We start from the raw sequence: 12,210 nt of genomic DNA on the forward strand, positions 1-12,210 counted from the left end.
AAGATTTTATGTGACATGTTTATATGAGAAAATCTCATAGCAATAGTTTTTTTTTATATATTTTCTTTTTCATTAATTTACAGAGTCTAGACTGTACTTACAGCAGATAGAACTATCTTGCCTTGATGCCGATGTGGGGCTACTTATTTTATTATAAGATATTAACACCGTATATGAATATTTACCACCCTACATATCGCTCTGTATATCGCTCTTGTTTCTGTAGAAGTTCTTTTAGGGAAGAAAATTAAATATTTTAATAAGTTTTTCATTGAAAATATAGCCGATCTCTAGACTTCTCGAGGTTTAAGCGATAAAGAAAAATACATAAAACGAAGAAGCTTTTTGGAAAAAAACTTAAAGTTACTAAAACATAATTCAAAGGCTTATTATCTGGAGTTGGTAAATTAACAATTGGGTTTGGAAATCTTAAGCTTAAGACAAAAATGTATACAAATGCCCGTTGTGCAGTGTAAAAAGTTTGAATATTGATGTAGATCCGTCGATCGTGTGATAGTTCCAATGCCGGTGCAGGTTGAAATAATTTATACAAACACTCAAAAGCACACTCACACACAGAGGCACACCGGGCCCTTACACAAGTGTGTCGGATGAATTTAACATCACCAACCAACCAACCAACCAACCATCCATCGCTTCCCTCATCCTTTTGGACTGCAATTATGGGCACATTTCGAGTGCATCGGGGCACCGGTGTCGAAGCAAAAGTGGCTAATAAGTGTGCAGAGTACAAGCGGCCATTACGCGACCGATCGCGGGGATGGAAGGGGGTATGTGAAAAATTAATTATCATGCTATTTGATTTAGTAAATGCGCGTGTATATTTTTACGCATCGTTTCGCATCGCAATTGCTTCGGTGCAAATGAACTGTGCCAGGGTTGGGTTTCGCTGGGACCGTTCGATGATTCAATTAAAATAACAACTTAAACGCACGTACAACTAAAAATGGCGATTGGGGTGGTGGTGGTGGCGCATTAGTTGCGTTTGTTGGCACAGAAAATACGATACGTAGAATGTTTTCGTTTTTTTTGCAGTTGTTGTTTGCTTCAATTCCATCACGCACACGCCCGGAAGCACCAATTTAATGCCGGGATGGAAATTATAGCAAAGCAGCAACAGGTGAGAGCTGCATTTTGTTTTATTGTATTCTGTGTCTATTCAAATACGTATAAGCTGATAAAATTGATTCCTTCAATTTTTTTAAATGCACCAATAGTATAGCACAAGCTTAAATTGGATTGTGAGCTATATTATCAATTCCATTAAAATAATACCAAGCGCGTTCTTTCTCCCTTTAATCAGCGTGATGATACTCTGCTTAACACAAATTCTACGAAACGGGACGCATCGTGGTGAATTTAATTTCCCAAATAACATGCAAAATCGCAAAGATTCCTTGTAATCGCCTTCCCAGGCGTGTAATTCCTCAATCCATTTCACCCCTTGCAGCCTTTCTCATGTACATAATCATGTAGATTGATGGGATCCTGTAATCGGCCAGATTAGACGACATGGGCCACGAGCCATTTTCCCCGCGACTGAGGGAATGTGTCTTCTCGTGCGAGGCGGATGAAACTTTCTGCTAGCAAAACGCTCGAAGCCACATGCCGAGAAAAGTCTATTTTTTCTCGCTACCAGCAAAATTCAAGGACTTCGTTTTGGGAAAATGATTTTCTCCACTTGTTCATTCCTAACATCAGTAGCTCTAGCATGAAACATGTTCGGGTTGCTTAAAGTGAAACAAAACTGGGACACATACAAAAAAAAAAAAAAATCACCCGAAAAGAGCTCAACAAGATGAAAACCAGGTAACCAATTTCTACATGATACCCTTTTGTACATTCGCTCTCTCACTGTCTCTTGTGGTACGATTTATTTGAATGTGCCTTTGCATTCTGTATTGCAGTCAAGGCAAAGAAAGTTCCGAAACCCAGCAGCAAACCCGTATTCCGTCGAGAGGCGATGCCCCTTGGGCTGCTTTTCATCCTATCTGTCAAACAAGCATGGGACGAGAACATGTTGCGGACCCTCCGTAGAAGTTTAGCTGTTTGTACGTAGTATTTGTTCTTTCTTTTCACTAGAACTGTTCATGATGAAAACATAGAAAGAAGGATGAAAACTCACCTAGATTTTCCACCTCGCAGGGAAGCGTAATCGTATCGCCGATGACGGCCCGTACCGATTGCGACCGGGACGTGAACTTGGGCTGCACCATCGGCGGGCTGTCGATGAAGTCCGGATCGAGCAGCGGATCGGACAGACTGTTTCCGAATGAAGTGCCTGCAGTGAAATGAAGCGTGAAGAGAAAGAAGTAGTAGAAGATGCCAGTTATTCGGGTTGTGTATGGACGGATGGGTACACGAAATTGGGCAAAAATTGCATCAGTGCCTATAATCGATCACACGGCAAAAAGTTTTCCACCGGATTTCCACCTGGATCCGGGGTGAGCTTTTTCCGAGCATGCCGGTCGAGTAGTAGCAGCAGTGATGTTCTAATTAAAATTGAATGCGTCACGTTTTTCGTGTACGAAGCGAAACGGAATTCCGATAGCGAGTAGGATGAATGAACGGCAAAAGAAATAAAAAAACACCATCGTTTTGTACGGTGTGCCAAGGTGTGCCATGATATACCTTCGACAGGCATCGGCTGTCCGTATCGTTCGCTTGCTCGGAATGATAAGTCAAGTAGTGACAGGTTTTGCGATGCGATGGGCTACCGGAATCGGGACGTGATTTTATTTCTGAAACAGGATTAAGGTAACATGCACCAGCCAGTGGCTGATGATGGTTTTCGAAAATTGACAGTTTTAAATCCCTTTTCAAGGTAGGTTACTGGTAGTTGGGAGCGTAATCGATCCCAAGAAATGAGGTTTCTCATTGCACTGGTGGAGTGAGAATGATCAATAGTGAAGTAGAACCTTAATATTCCGAAATGCAATGAATTGAATTTTATTCTTTTCGAAACAAACTGAAATAGAATCTGCAATAACTTTCATCGTGTCGTTTCAAGACACTCTGGAAGAAGGTTGGTTATTCAGCTTTAAAAGAAAATAGAGGTTGCATAGGTTTGTTCCGAACTAAAGACGATAAAGGCGCCTCTATTCACTTTGCAGGACCCGGCTTCAAACTCCGCACGGGTCATTCTCCCGTAATGATAATGCGATTCGAAGTGATCGCATGAGATTTCGATTACGATCGAATTAAATAAGCAAATACATCCGACTGACGCTATTTGGCTGAACTTTGTTTCCCAAAAATGATTATTATTTTATGGAAAGACGTTTCTAGTCGAAGTTTAAATCTTAGGCGATATCGTTTAGTAATGTACATCTGTTTGTCACTGATTTATTTTTAGGCAAAACATACACGGATTTTGTGAAAGCATTTGACATGGACTCTAGCGAACGCTGAATAGCGAAATTATGATTGACATAATTCAAATCCTGGTCTTAAGTAAGTTTACCAGCGGAACATTGTTCCGGTCCCCCCCCCCCCCCCGTTACAAGCAGTCATTAAATATGTCGGAAGCACTTAGTCGTCTCAGTTGTATTGGGTAATGGATGAGCTATGGGGGAAAAGCTTACACTTACCAACCTACACGGAACGGAACTACAAGCTCCTTTTATTTATGCCGCAACCAGCCCAGCGGGCAGCAGACCGAAAACCCGTCGTATCAGTAAATTCGTGATAATCTATTTTCAGCTACGAATGTCATGTAGCCGAAAATTTGTAGCCCGTTTCTGCACCTCTTTGTTTGGCACGAACAGTGCAAGAGCAAGAGCTTTAGATGCTCTACAGCACCGAGTTTTACCAAGTTGGGAGTCGATGCTCGTTAAAATCGACATACTCGGAGACACTGCTGTACTTGTGTGTGTGTGTATGTGTGTTCTCTAACTCCACCGAACTCTCCCAGCGCTCGATGGCGATGCACGAGTTTTGCGACACTGTCCGCAAGTCACCGAAAACCACGTAGGGTGAAGTTAATTGGCACTAGTTTGGTCGCACGGCAAATATAAAAGTGAAGTCCGATCCGGTCCAATGTATCCCTCCCTCCTCCCTAACCCGTGGAGCGCTTGTTTCAACCCCTCCCACCATCCATTTTTTGGGATGGCATTCAAGAGCGCTCCGTTCGGCGCGTTGCTTTCCGATGGTGCCAAACGGAGTAAAGCAAAGGACTGCGACGTACAAAACTACTATTTGACATCGAATTCAATTTTCTAGTTTCTACTTTTCGCTTTCTCTATCTCTCTCTTTCTCTCTATTTTCTTTCATAGATCGCTTTGTACCCTTTATGGCCCACTTTTGCAACAGACCGGTTTTCCATGATGATGGCGTGTGTTTGCGTGTCGTCTCACAAAAGCGATTCGTTCGTACAAAAATGGGTTGCATTATTTGTAAGCGTTTTTAGTGGATACGGAATGGGGTTGAAGGAACGGTTGAATGCCATTTTAAAATGTTTCATTCCATTTTATTTTTTCCATCACACGGTTTGATGGCCATACTTTGTCGGGCGGAGAGTTAATTCTTATTCCCGCCTTTACGTGCCCTTTTTTTGTTGGCTCCATGGCAGAAGTGCCAACGAGGACCAGTTTCCGGTTGAAATAGTCTCACTCTCTCCCAGTTTCAGCTTTCACTCTGATCTACAGAAAAAAAAACAAACCTCAAAGCAAAGAAAAGTGTCACAAAAATTTGATTCAATTCCATATCGACAATTTGCCACCGTCCGGGTGGTGTTGGTGGCGTTCACTTATCGTACCGGAAAGGAAAGGTCTTTCTTTTTTGTACGAGCAGCAAGTGGGTTCGATCGGCTCGGGTGGGGTTGCACAAGTGAAGCAGTGAATCATCAAATGGGCAGCAAAGATGAGACACTTAATAATACAAAATGGCAATTTCTGTGTTCAGTCGTTGCAATCAGGGTTTTGATGTTCGTTTGCTTCTCCGGGTGGAGGTGATGGAGTTTTCTCTTTCACGACTCGATTGGAAAAGGTTTGAATGCTGTGATGTGAATTTCCTTATGTGTTTTTGGAAGGATGTCTTTAGCAAGAAAAAAAGGGAGTTGAAGTATAATTGAAGAGATTAATATAGGGAATGAAATTGGTTCTTTTAAAAGCGATCAAAGCATTTCAATTGATGAATGCATTTTTCAACTGTTCTCTTTTGAGGTGGGAGATAAATCGAGCAACAATTACTTGATGGCTTCTTCATATTTTTTTTATTTTTTAAAGTAAAATCTTTAATTCAAATTATTAGTATAAAAGCAAGAAAGTTCATAAAAAATTAGAAATCTTTTTCGCTTAAAATTGTAAAAATGTTGTTAAGAAGTTGTATTGCCTTATCATTCATGTTTCATACCCTTACCTGTATATCTCATTTTTGTGTGAATAAGATGTAAGCATGGAGACGCCCAGTACTTCATTGAAATTAACAATAATTTGCGTTCAATTTACACTAAAACGTTTAACGAACAGAAAATGTGATTCCATTTTTCATAAAGATGAATTGGTTGGTAGCTGTTTGAGTCTCTTAGTTTGAGTGAATTTGAACTGCTATCATGCAAGTAATTATCAAGCGGTCGAATAAATATTCTCAAAACTCAACGAATGTGCAAAAACTCTACAGAGAAAGCTCGTTACTCTTTATCAAAGTGATAGTAGCTGGCCGGATATTGATATCTCAGGCAGGAAAAAACCAGGTCAGCAGGAAAGTAAAGACAGTCCAGTGCCTGTGCTCTGCTAGATGAGAACAACAACCCCAACAGTATCATTTTCTTGTTCGGTGTTCACGCTACTAGTCTAGACAGCCTTTAGTGTTTGATTTAATAGCATATATGGACAAGGCTAAACTGTAATCAAGTAGTGCTAACAGCAAAAACAGAAAATGCCAGCATGATGAGCTGCTGCATCGGGAACACAAAAGAAAGCAAACAACATTTTTCATTTTGTCGTTGAGAGTTCGCAAAGAGAAAAGAATTATCCACCAGAAAGCCCGGGACGAGCAGTCGAGAAACGGGATGAAACTGAATTTCGCAGCTGGATGGTTTAATTTGGCTGATTCTAAATTCTAACCAACCCCGGTGTGCTACAGTTCCGAGCGGCTTCAAAGCGGTTCCCCGAAAACCGAGCGCAAACAGACTAAGGCCGCATGTGTGCATCCTGGCAAATGTCGAATGCAAACGTTGCACAAAAAGAGGTCCGTGACACCTGGGCGAAAAAATAAAACCAGGAGGAATATTCCAAACCCGAACAAGTTGGAGCTCGTGCAGTGGTTTGCAGTGGTTCTTCAGGCGTTAAATTGTGCTGCACTCGTGATGGAGAACTGGACGACTTTGTTTACCTGCCTGCTCACCTCCCTGTTCCGGGCGTTTCTCCATGTTGCTGGGTGTGAAATAAATTGAAAAACCTTTCCGCATGCATTAAGCTCGGTGCTATCAATTTGAACAACATAATATTTTACTCCGGTTCGTTCGGGGCTTGAGTAGGTTTGAAGGGGGCTTTTTTTCACTTCCCAACGCGTGTTGTGCTATAAATATTTCCATTATCACACTCGCGACTTCATTCCCGATACGTTCGACGGCGCTACATGCCGTCAACTCAACCATAATCACGCGAAGGTTAGGTGGCTTCCTTCCGAATCGAAAGGAAGGAAGGTTTTCCATCCAATTTTCTTTTCCTTTTTTTTCCTTCTCTACACACCACCCTGTTCGTTCGCAGTCAAACATACAAGAGCAAACAGACAGCCAATGGAGCACGGAATGAAAATTGAGTGCTTGATTGTGTTGGTTTGTCTTTTCCTGTTAAATTATTTAAATGTTAATTTCGGCTGGTTATAACTTCGGCTTCGATTGGGAAAGCGTGACAATCGGTACAACTGTTTCCACCTTCTGGTGTGTGTTCCGTTCAGAAGTGGGCATTCCGGCAAAATGTCTTTTTTTCTTTCTCCCCATCTCTTTATCCCTCTCTCTTCCTCCCGCCAGCACCTTAAAGTACGCCCGTTTAATCGAGGCAATAAAAAAAAAAAACACATCCCAGCTCCATCGAAACGGTGGAGCGGAGTTTTTCGATTTCCGTTTTTCCGAAGCACCTTTTGCCGTATCGCGCATAACGTATGCACCCGGTGATGTGTACAGTTATGGTGGAAAGCATATGCTTTTGCGTGTGTGTGCGTTAAAGTACGTTCTTTCAATGCAGCAAACAACGACATACGATTGAATTGATTAACCATTTCCCGGGTCGAGTACAAAAGCGTGCAATGAATGTGTGTGTGTATGAGTTTGGAGGGTTTTGTTATAATTTTTGGTTCTATTGGCACAAGCTGCACGACAGTTGCTTTGTTTGTGACGCTGGTTGTACCGGGCCAGCGCGGTTCTGTCGCGGGAACTCGGAGATGTGGGTTAATTAAATATTGAAATTAATATTTATATTCAATAATGAATAAATTTTTATTATGCACGCACGCACGCACGCATGCACACTTGCCCATACTGGCGAGCGGTACACGCGGGCTTATGAAAAACAAACAGTCCCAGTTCCCGGTGGGAAAATGTTTCTTCAAATTTATTGCCACTTCATGAAAACTGGGTCGAGCGCATTTTCCGGCTGAGTTATCCCGGGCGTGCGTTTACATGCGTTTTTTTTTTGAGGTGGAAGTGGTGCTGGTAGCTAGGTAGGTGTGATGGTTTGACACCCTCGGTGGAGCAGTTCCGGTGAACGGGTAGGATTTATGTTCCGTATAATAGGGATCGTTTTTCGCCGATGAAATGCTCGATTTTGCTTGAATGCATGCGGGAAACAATCACGTTGGCATACGGCACAATTGATTACTGTAAACATGACGCAAGTGAGGGATGAGTCGAGGAAAAACTTCTATAAGTTTCCTTATTTAAGTTTTATATCAAATAAAGGCCTAATCGTCGACGTCTTACATCAAGAGCCTCAAGTCCCTTGACGTGAATTGGCACGTATGACAATTGCAACTTGTTGCTGATATAAGATTGTTTTTTGGGACATTTGTTCAGGGCCTTTTGGTCACCTTTATCTGTCAAATTAGTAAAAACTTTCCTCTTGACGCCTTCACCGTTATCAAGCGATTGGGGTGCACGATGGAAGATCGTGGAACGACGTTGTTAGTCTATGTGGAAGTCTAGTCTGTTCCATCAATAACAACACTTTCAATGCAAGTAAGCTATCAAACTTCCTTGTTAGCGAAGTTTTCAATACTCTACTATTAATCCCCATGTTGCAATTATTCTCAACTAGATCATTAACCCTCCAACGATACATGCTGGCCATATGCTGTTCAATCTACATTAGACATACCATCCGTTGTCTATTGTACAGACGTGAAAAGCAACTGGAACTCGCTGGGGCAATCGATAATACACCGATGGCGAGGAGTTTCCATTAGTGCCCCCCGGCAAGCAAATGGTAAATGTTAATAATCGCAAAACAGTAGCAATTTGATACGAAACCACCACCATTCCCTATCGCTGCCAGATAGAGTGCAGAGCTGAGAGCTGTAGTGAGCCATATAGTTCGATGGACCGATTATTTCTCGTAAAGTACTGGAACAGGCTAGTGCATGCCGGAGCCCAAAATACATCTCCAGCCATTCCAGTGGCAGTGAGTATGTGAGGTGGGAAATATTATTCCATCCGTCGAAGCAGTTCGCTGCCGTTGGTTCGTGGTAGCGCTTAGATTGAATTCCCCGGCACAATGGACCAACCAATACACGGCTGTGCAGGGGCTTCTAGCGTTGACTGACGAGACGTTAAACTTCCTTCGTTCCATCATTTCGATGTTGCCTCCGGGGGCCGTTTCTGGGAAGATGACCCAGAGCGAGAGAGGCGTGAGATATTTTCTACCAGCGAATTGCACACTGTGGTGGTGGATGGTCTCTTGAAGATACCTTCCACAGGAGGAATGGAAAGGTACGGATAGATGAAGGCGAGAGTATTTTAGTAATTCGATGTGCCTGGCGCTTGTATTCGTTACGCTGCACTGCGTTCGGTGGGAAAAACTGGCCCCAGCTCTTTACACGAGCAAAAGAACGGGAAACGTGAGCCAGCCGAGCAGGGGCAGTAGCAGTGGTCCGGAACAGGCCTTTCGTTTGCTTGGCGTGAAATGTAATCCTTTTATTTTGTAAATATTTGCACAACACGTGATTCTCATTTCTTGCTGCTGGGAAATTCTTCAAATTTTACCAACACGTCACGACGATGAGTACGATGCTGATGATGAGGAAGGCGACGCTGATGGAGGCGTTTCACCGTCGGGTTTGTGTTACACGTTGGAGGCTGTTGCGTACGGATGCCATTGCGTCGTACACGGTGTTTTAGGCAACGGCTTACGCAACCCGATTCTCTCGCAAGGCAAACAATTTGCCGTCGGCATAGCGAAGGGCGATGGTGTTGTAGACGGATTTTTACAAGCTTAGCGACTTAGTGTAGGTTTTAGAAAGGCTGCTGGTGCGATAAAAAAGCTAAGGAATTTTCACCAACCGAGGATGTATTTCAATCGTACACGCGGCGTCACCATGCTGACGAGCTGTACATGCACAAGGCTCAACCGCAGCTGCGTTGCGACGCGATTACACGATCCAAGATTTAAATGAAAAGGATGCTTTTTTATTAGCCTTTTGTTGGGTTTGTCCACCGTTGGTACAAGCATTTACACGCACGCCGGGTCACAGTTGGGAAAAACTGACAATTAGTCGTAAAACGGTCGTTTGTATACACACGGAAGGAACGGACAGGATTTGTCGCTGCAAAGCGCCTAAATTGCTGCAATGAGCAAAGCATGCTACGGCTAAAGCTGATTTTATCCTGACAGGCAGACAGCACCTGTACCCTGTTTCGTTCGTGAGGCAGTTTGTGTCAGAGTAGGCAGGTTTAGTACGAGACCGAACCCAATCACTCATACGCCAAAGGGTAGACTGTAAATAAATTTGCACCGAAGCAAACATTTATCTTCAATTAAAATGCTTTTGCCGAAGAGAGCGTGGTGGGCCTTCGCTGGAACCGATATTCCGTTCAATCGTTTGCAAGACGTAGCGTGTGAAATGACCCGAGTGAGATCAAAATTGACAGCCTGATTGTTACGGCACACGCGAACATTCAATTAGAGCTTCTTGGGTACTTTGGGTTGCCGAGGCCGACAAAGTTTGCTGGGGTTCGGTTTGAATCAGGTTTGTTTTTGGCTGGTGTTGGAAGGCATAAAAATAGCCCCCATTCAGCGAAGTGACAAGGCTGGACTAATTTAAATTGATTTTGATTTTTTAAATATGCAGCAAGTGTCACGTGAAAGGCAAAGCACGGTTAGGTGTTACAGGAAGGTATTTTGTTTTGAAGGTTTAAAATTGCTGCTAGTCTACGTCTGCAAATTCGTAGCTTCACTTACTTAAATGAATTACCTACGCAAAACACAAATAATAAGTTTGTTATCCTCTATGTAAGCGTATTAACGACCCACGCACGTACGCAATAGATTGTCAATCTTGCTAAGTGAAAATAGAAATGTTGTTCCGTTTTTCTTTTCTTTTCGTCACCATAACGCGCGCAAGTTTTAGACAAGTGTGAGAGAAAATGGCTTCCATCCACCTTAGAAGAACATCCATCTTCAGTTGGTGTGGTGGAATGATTCCGGGAGTTTATAGATTTTGCTCTTCACCACTGTTCGTCAGCGAACTTTCATCAGGTGACGTTAACGATGACGAAAGCCTACAACGGGAGCTGCAGGCTACAAGACATCACGTCATCATACTGCTTTGGTGACACAGTGGGCCAACTTAGCCTTATTGGGTGGACCGATAAAAAAGCAGTTTCGAAATCTATTTCAGATGTTTAATTGAAACTGTTCATTACAAAAACATTTTGTCCATTGTTTCTGCAATCCACTTTTGTTTCAAAATTTTGGGTTCTTCCCATAAGGTTTTTCTTCTTCAAATAGACTTACTCCCTTTTTTTTAAATCAAGTTCTGCAAAGAAAAGGTCCACCTTTTGAATCACTGTGCAATGCCAGCTTAAGCTCGGCCAGTCTTTCGTTTCGTTCCCAACATTTTTGGATATAAGAATGCGTCCTCCGCGGAGGGATTGTATTCTCGTTCACCTTGTCCCATTTATGACACGCGAAAATTAATGATCTGAAGTGGAACGCTGCTCCTTCATTTAGGTTGATGATGAGCGTTGAAGAAGTCAATTTATTAGTGAAAAATAAAGGCCCAAGATAATGTTGAGCGTGTAATAATTGTTTCACAAGCAGAGCTTGTGCGATTTTTAATTAAAATATCTATTTCCTAGGCTCAGGCTGATACGTAGCGCTAGAGAAAACGAAAGCGTTCGTTAGTGTTGGAGGATTAATGATAGCGAAAGAACCATTGGATTATTAGTCGCAGCAAAACTTCTTTCTCAGGCCACATTGAAATGGTTCCACACTGATAACCCGAGCTAAAGTTTTCCGCGAGCATTCGGTTTCAGCCAAGGCCCCAACGTAAATCAAGCAGCATGAAGACACGGTGGGCAAATAATGATAGATTGTTTTGGTTTCTCGCTTCTTAAAAAGGAAAACGCTTTTTCTTGCTTTTACGCTACGTTTTCCCTTGGCAGCGTCGTGAGCAGTGCGGTGCGGCCTCATCTACGTGAAGTGCGTTTTTCGCCTTTGCCAGTTTGCTTGAGGTTGACGGGGCCCATTATCATGATTTAACCGGCAGTTGATTCGAAGCGCTGAATCGCGCTGGTAGAAAACCTGACGCCCGACGACGAGATAGGCGCACTAACGTCCCTGCGGGAGCTCCATTATATTGGCTCCCAGACCTTTTTTTTTCATAAATCATGTTCGAAATAAATGAGATGCCGAGAGCCGGGCGCCACAATTCCCTGCCGAGTGTGCTAAGTAAGATGGAGGTGAGTGTGTGTGTGTATGTGCACGCACAAGAATGACATTTTTTATCCGTTATCTTCTACCATTCGCTCATCGAAAGTTCCCAGGTAGCAAACAGACAAGTAGCTTGCACGTAAGGATTTCGCCTAAAGGCTCAACATTCCGTAAGACGAGGTTGGCGCTTTGGAGCGCGGTTCACGCGCAGGTTAGTTAGGTCCGTTTTGCTAGAAACCGTGTCAGAAATTGATGGTGTTTGATTTGTTTGCTTGTTAGTAAAGGAGACATAGCAAAGGAAACACAGGATCGGGAGAGCGTC

At 42.9% G+C, this 12,210-nt stretch overlaps 3 protein-coding genes across 3 annotated transcripts in view; all 3 read right to left on the bottom strand.

The window, feature by feature from the left end:
- LOC126568301 (microfibril-associated glycoprotein 4-like) overlaps positions 1 to 12,210 on the bottom strand; it is a 566,870-nt gene that overhangs the window by 346,932 nt on the left and 207,728 nt on the right. The window lies entirely within an intron of this gene.
- Positions 1 to 12,210, bottom strand: part of LOC126568441 (late histone H1-like) — a 327,966-nt gene that overhangs the window by 70,999 nt on the left and 244,757 nt on the right. The window lies entirely within an intron of this gene.
- Positions 1 to 12,210, bottom strand: part of LOC126568180 (protein amalgam-like) — a 55,432-nt gene that overhangs the window by 13,758 nt on the left and 29,464 nt on the right. The window contains exon 2 of the mRNA XM_050224619.1: positions 2,147 to 2,302. Within this exon, the coding sequence (XP_050080576.1) occupies positions 2,147 to 2,302 (156 nt within the window). The remainder of the gene's footprint in view (positions 1 to 2,146; positions 2,303 to 12,210) is intronic.

This window comes from Anopheles maculipalpis, chromosome 2RL (genome assembly GCF_943734695.1).
Source record: "Anopheles maculipalpis chromosome 2RL, idAnoMacuDA_375_x, whole genome shotgun sequence".
Lineage (NCBI taxonomy): Eukaryota > Metazoa > Arthropoda > Insecta > Diptera > Culicidae > Anopheles > Anopheles maculipalpis.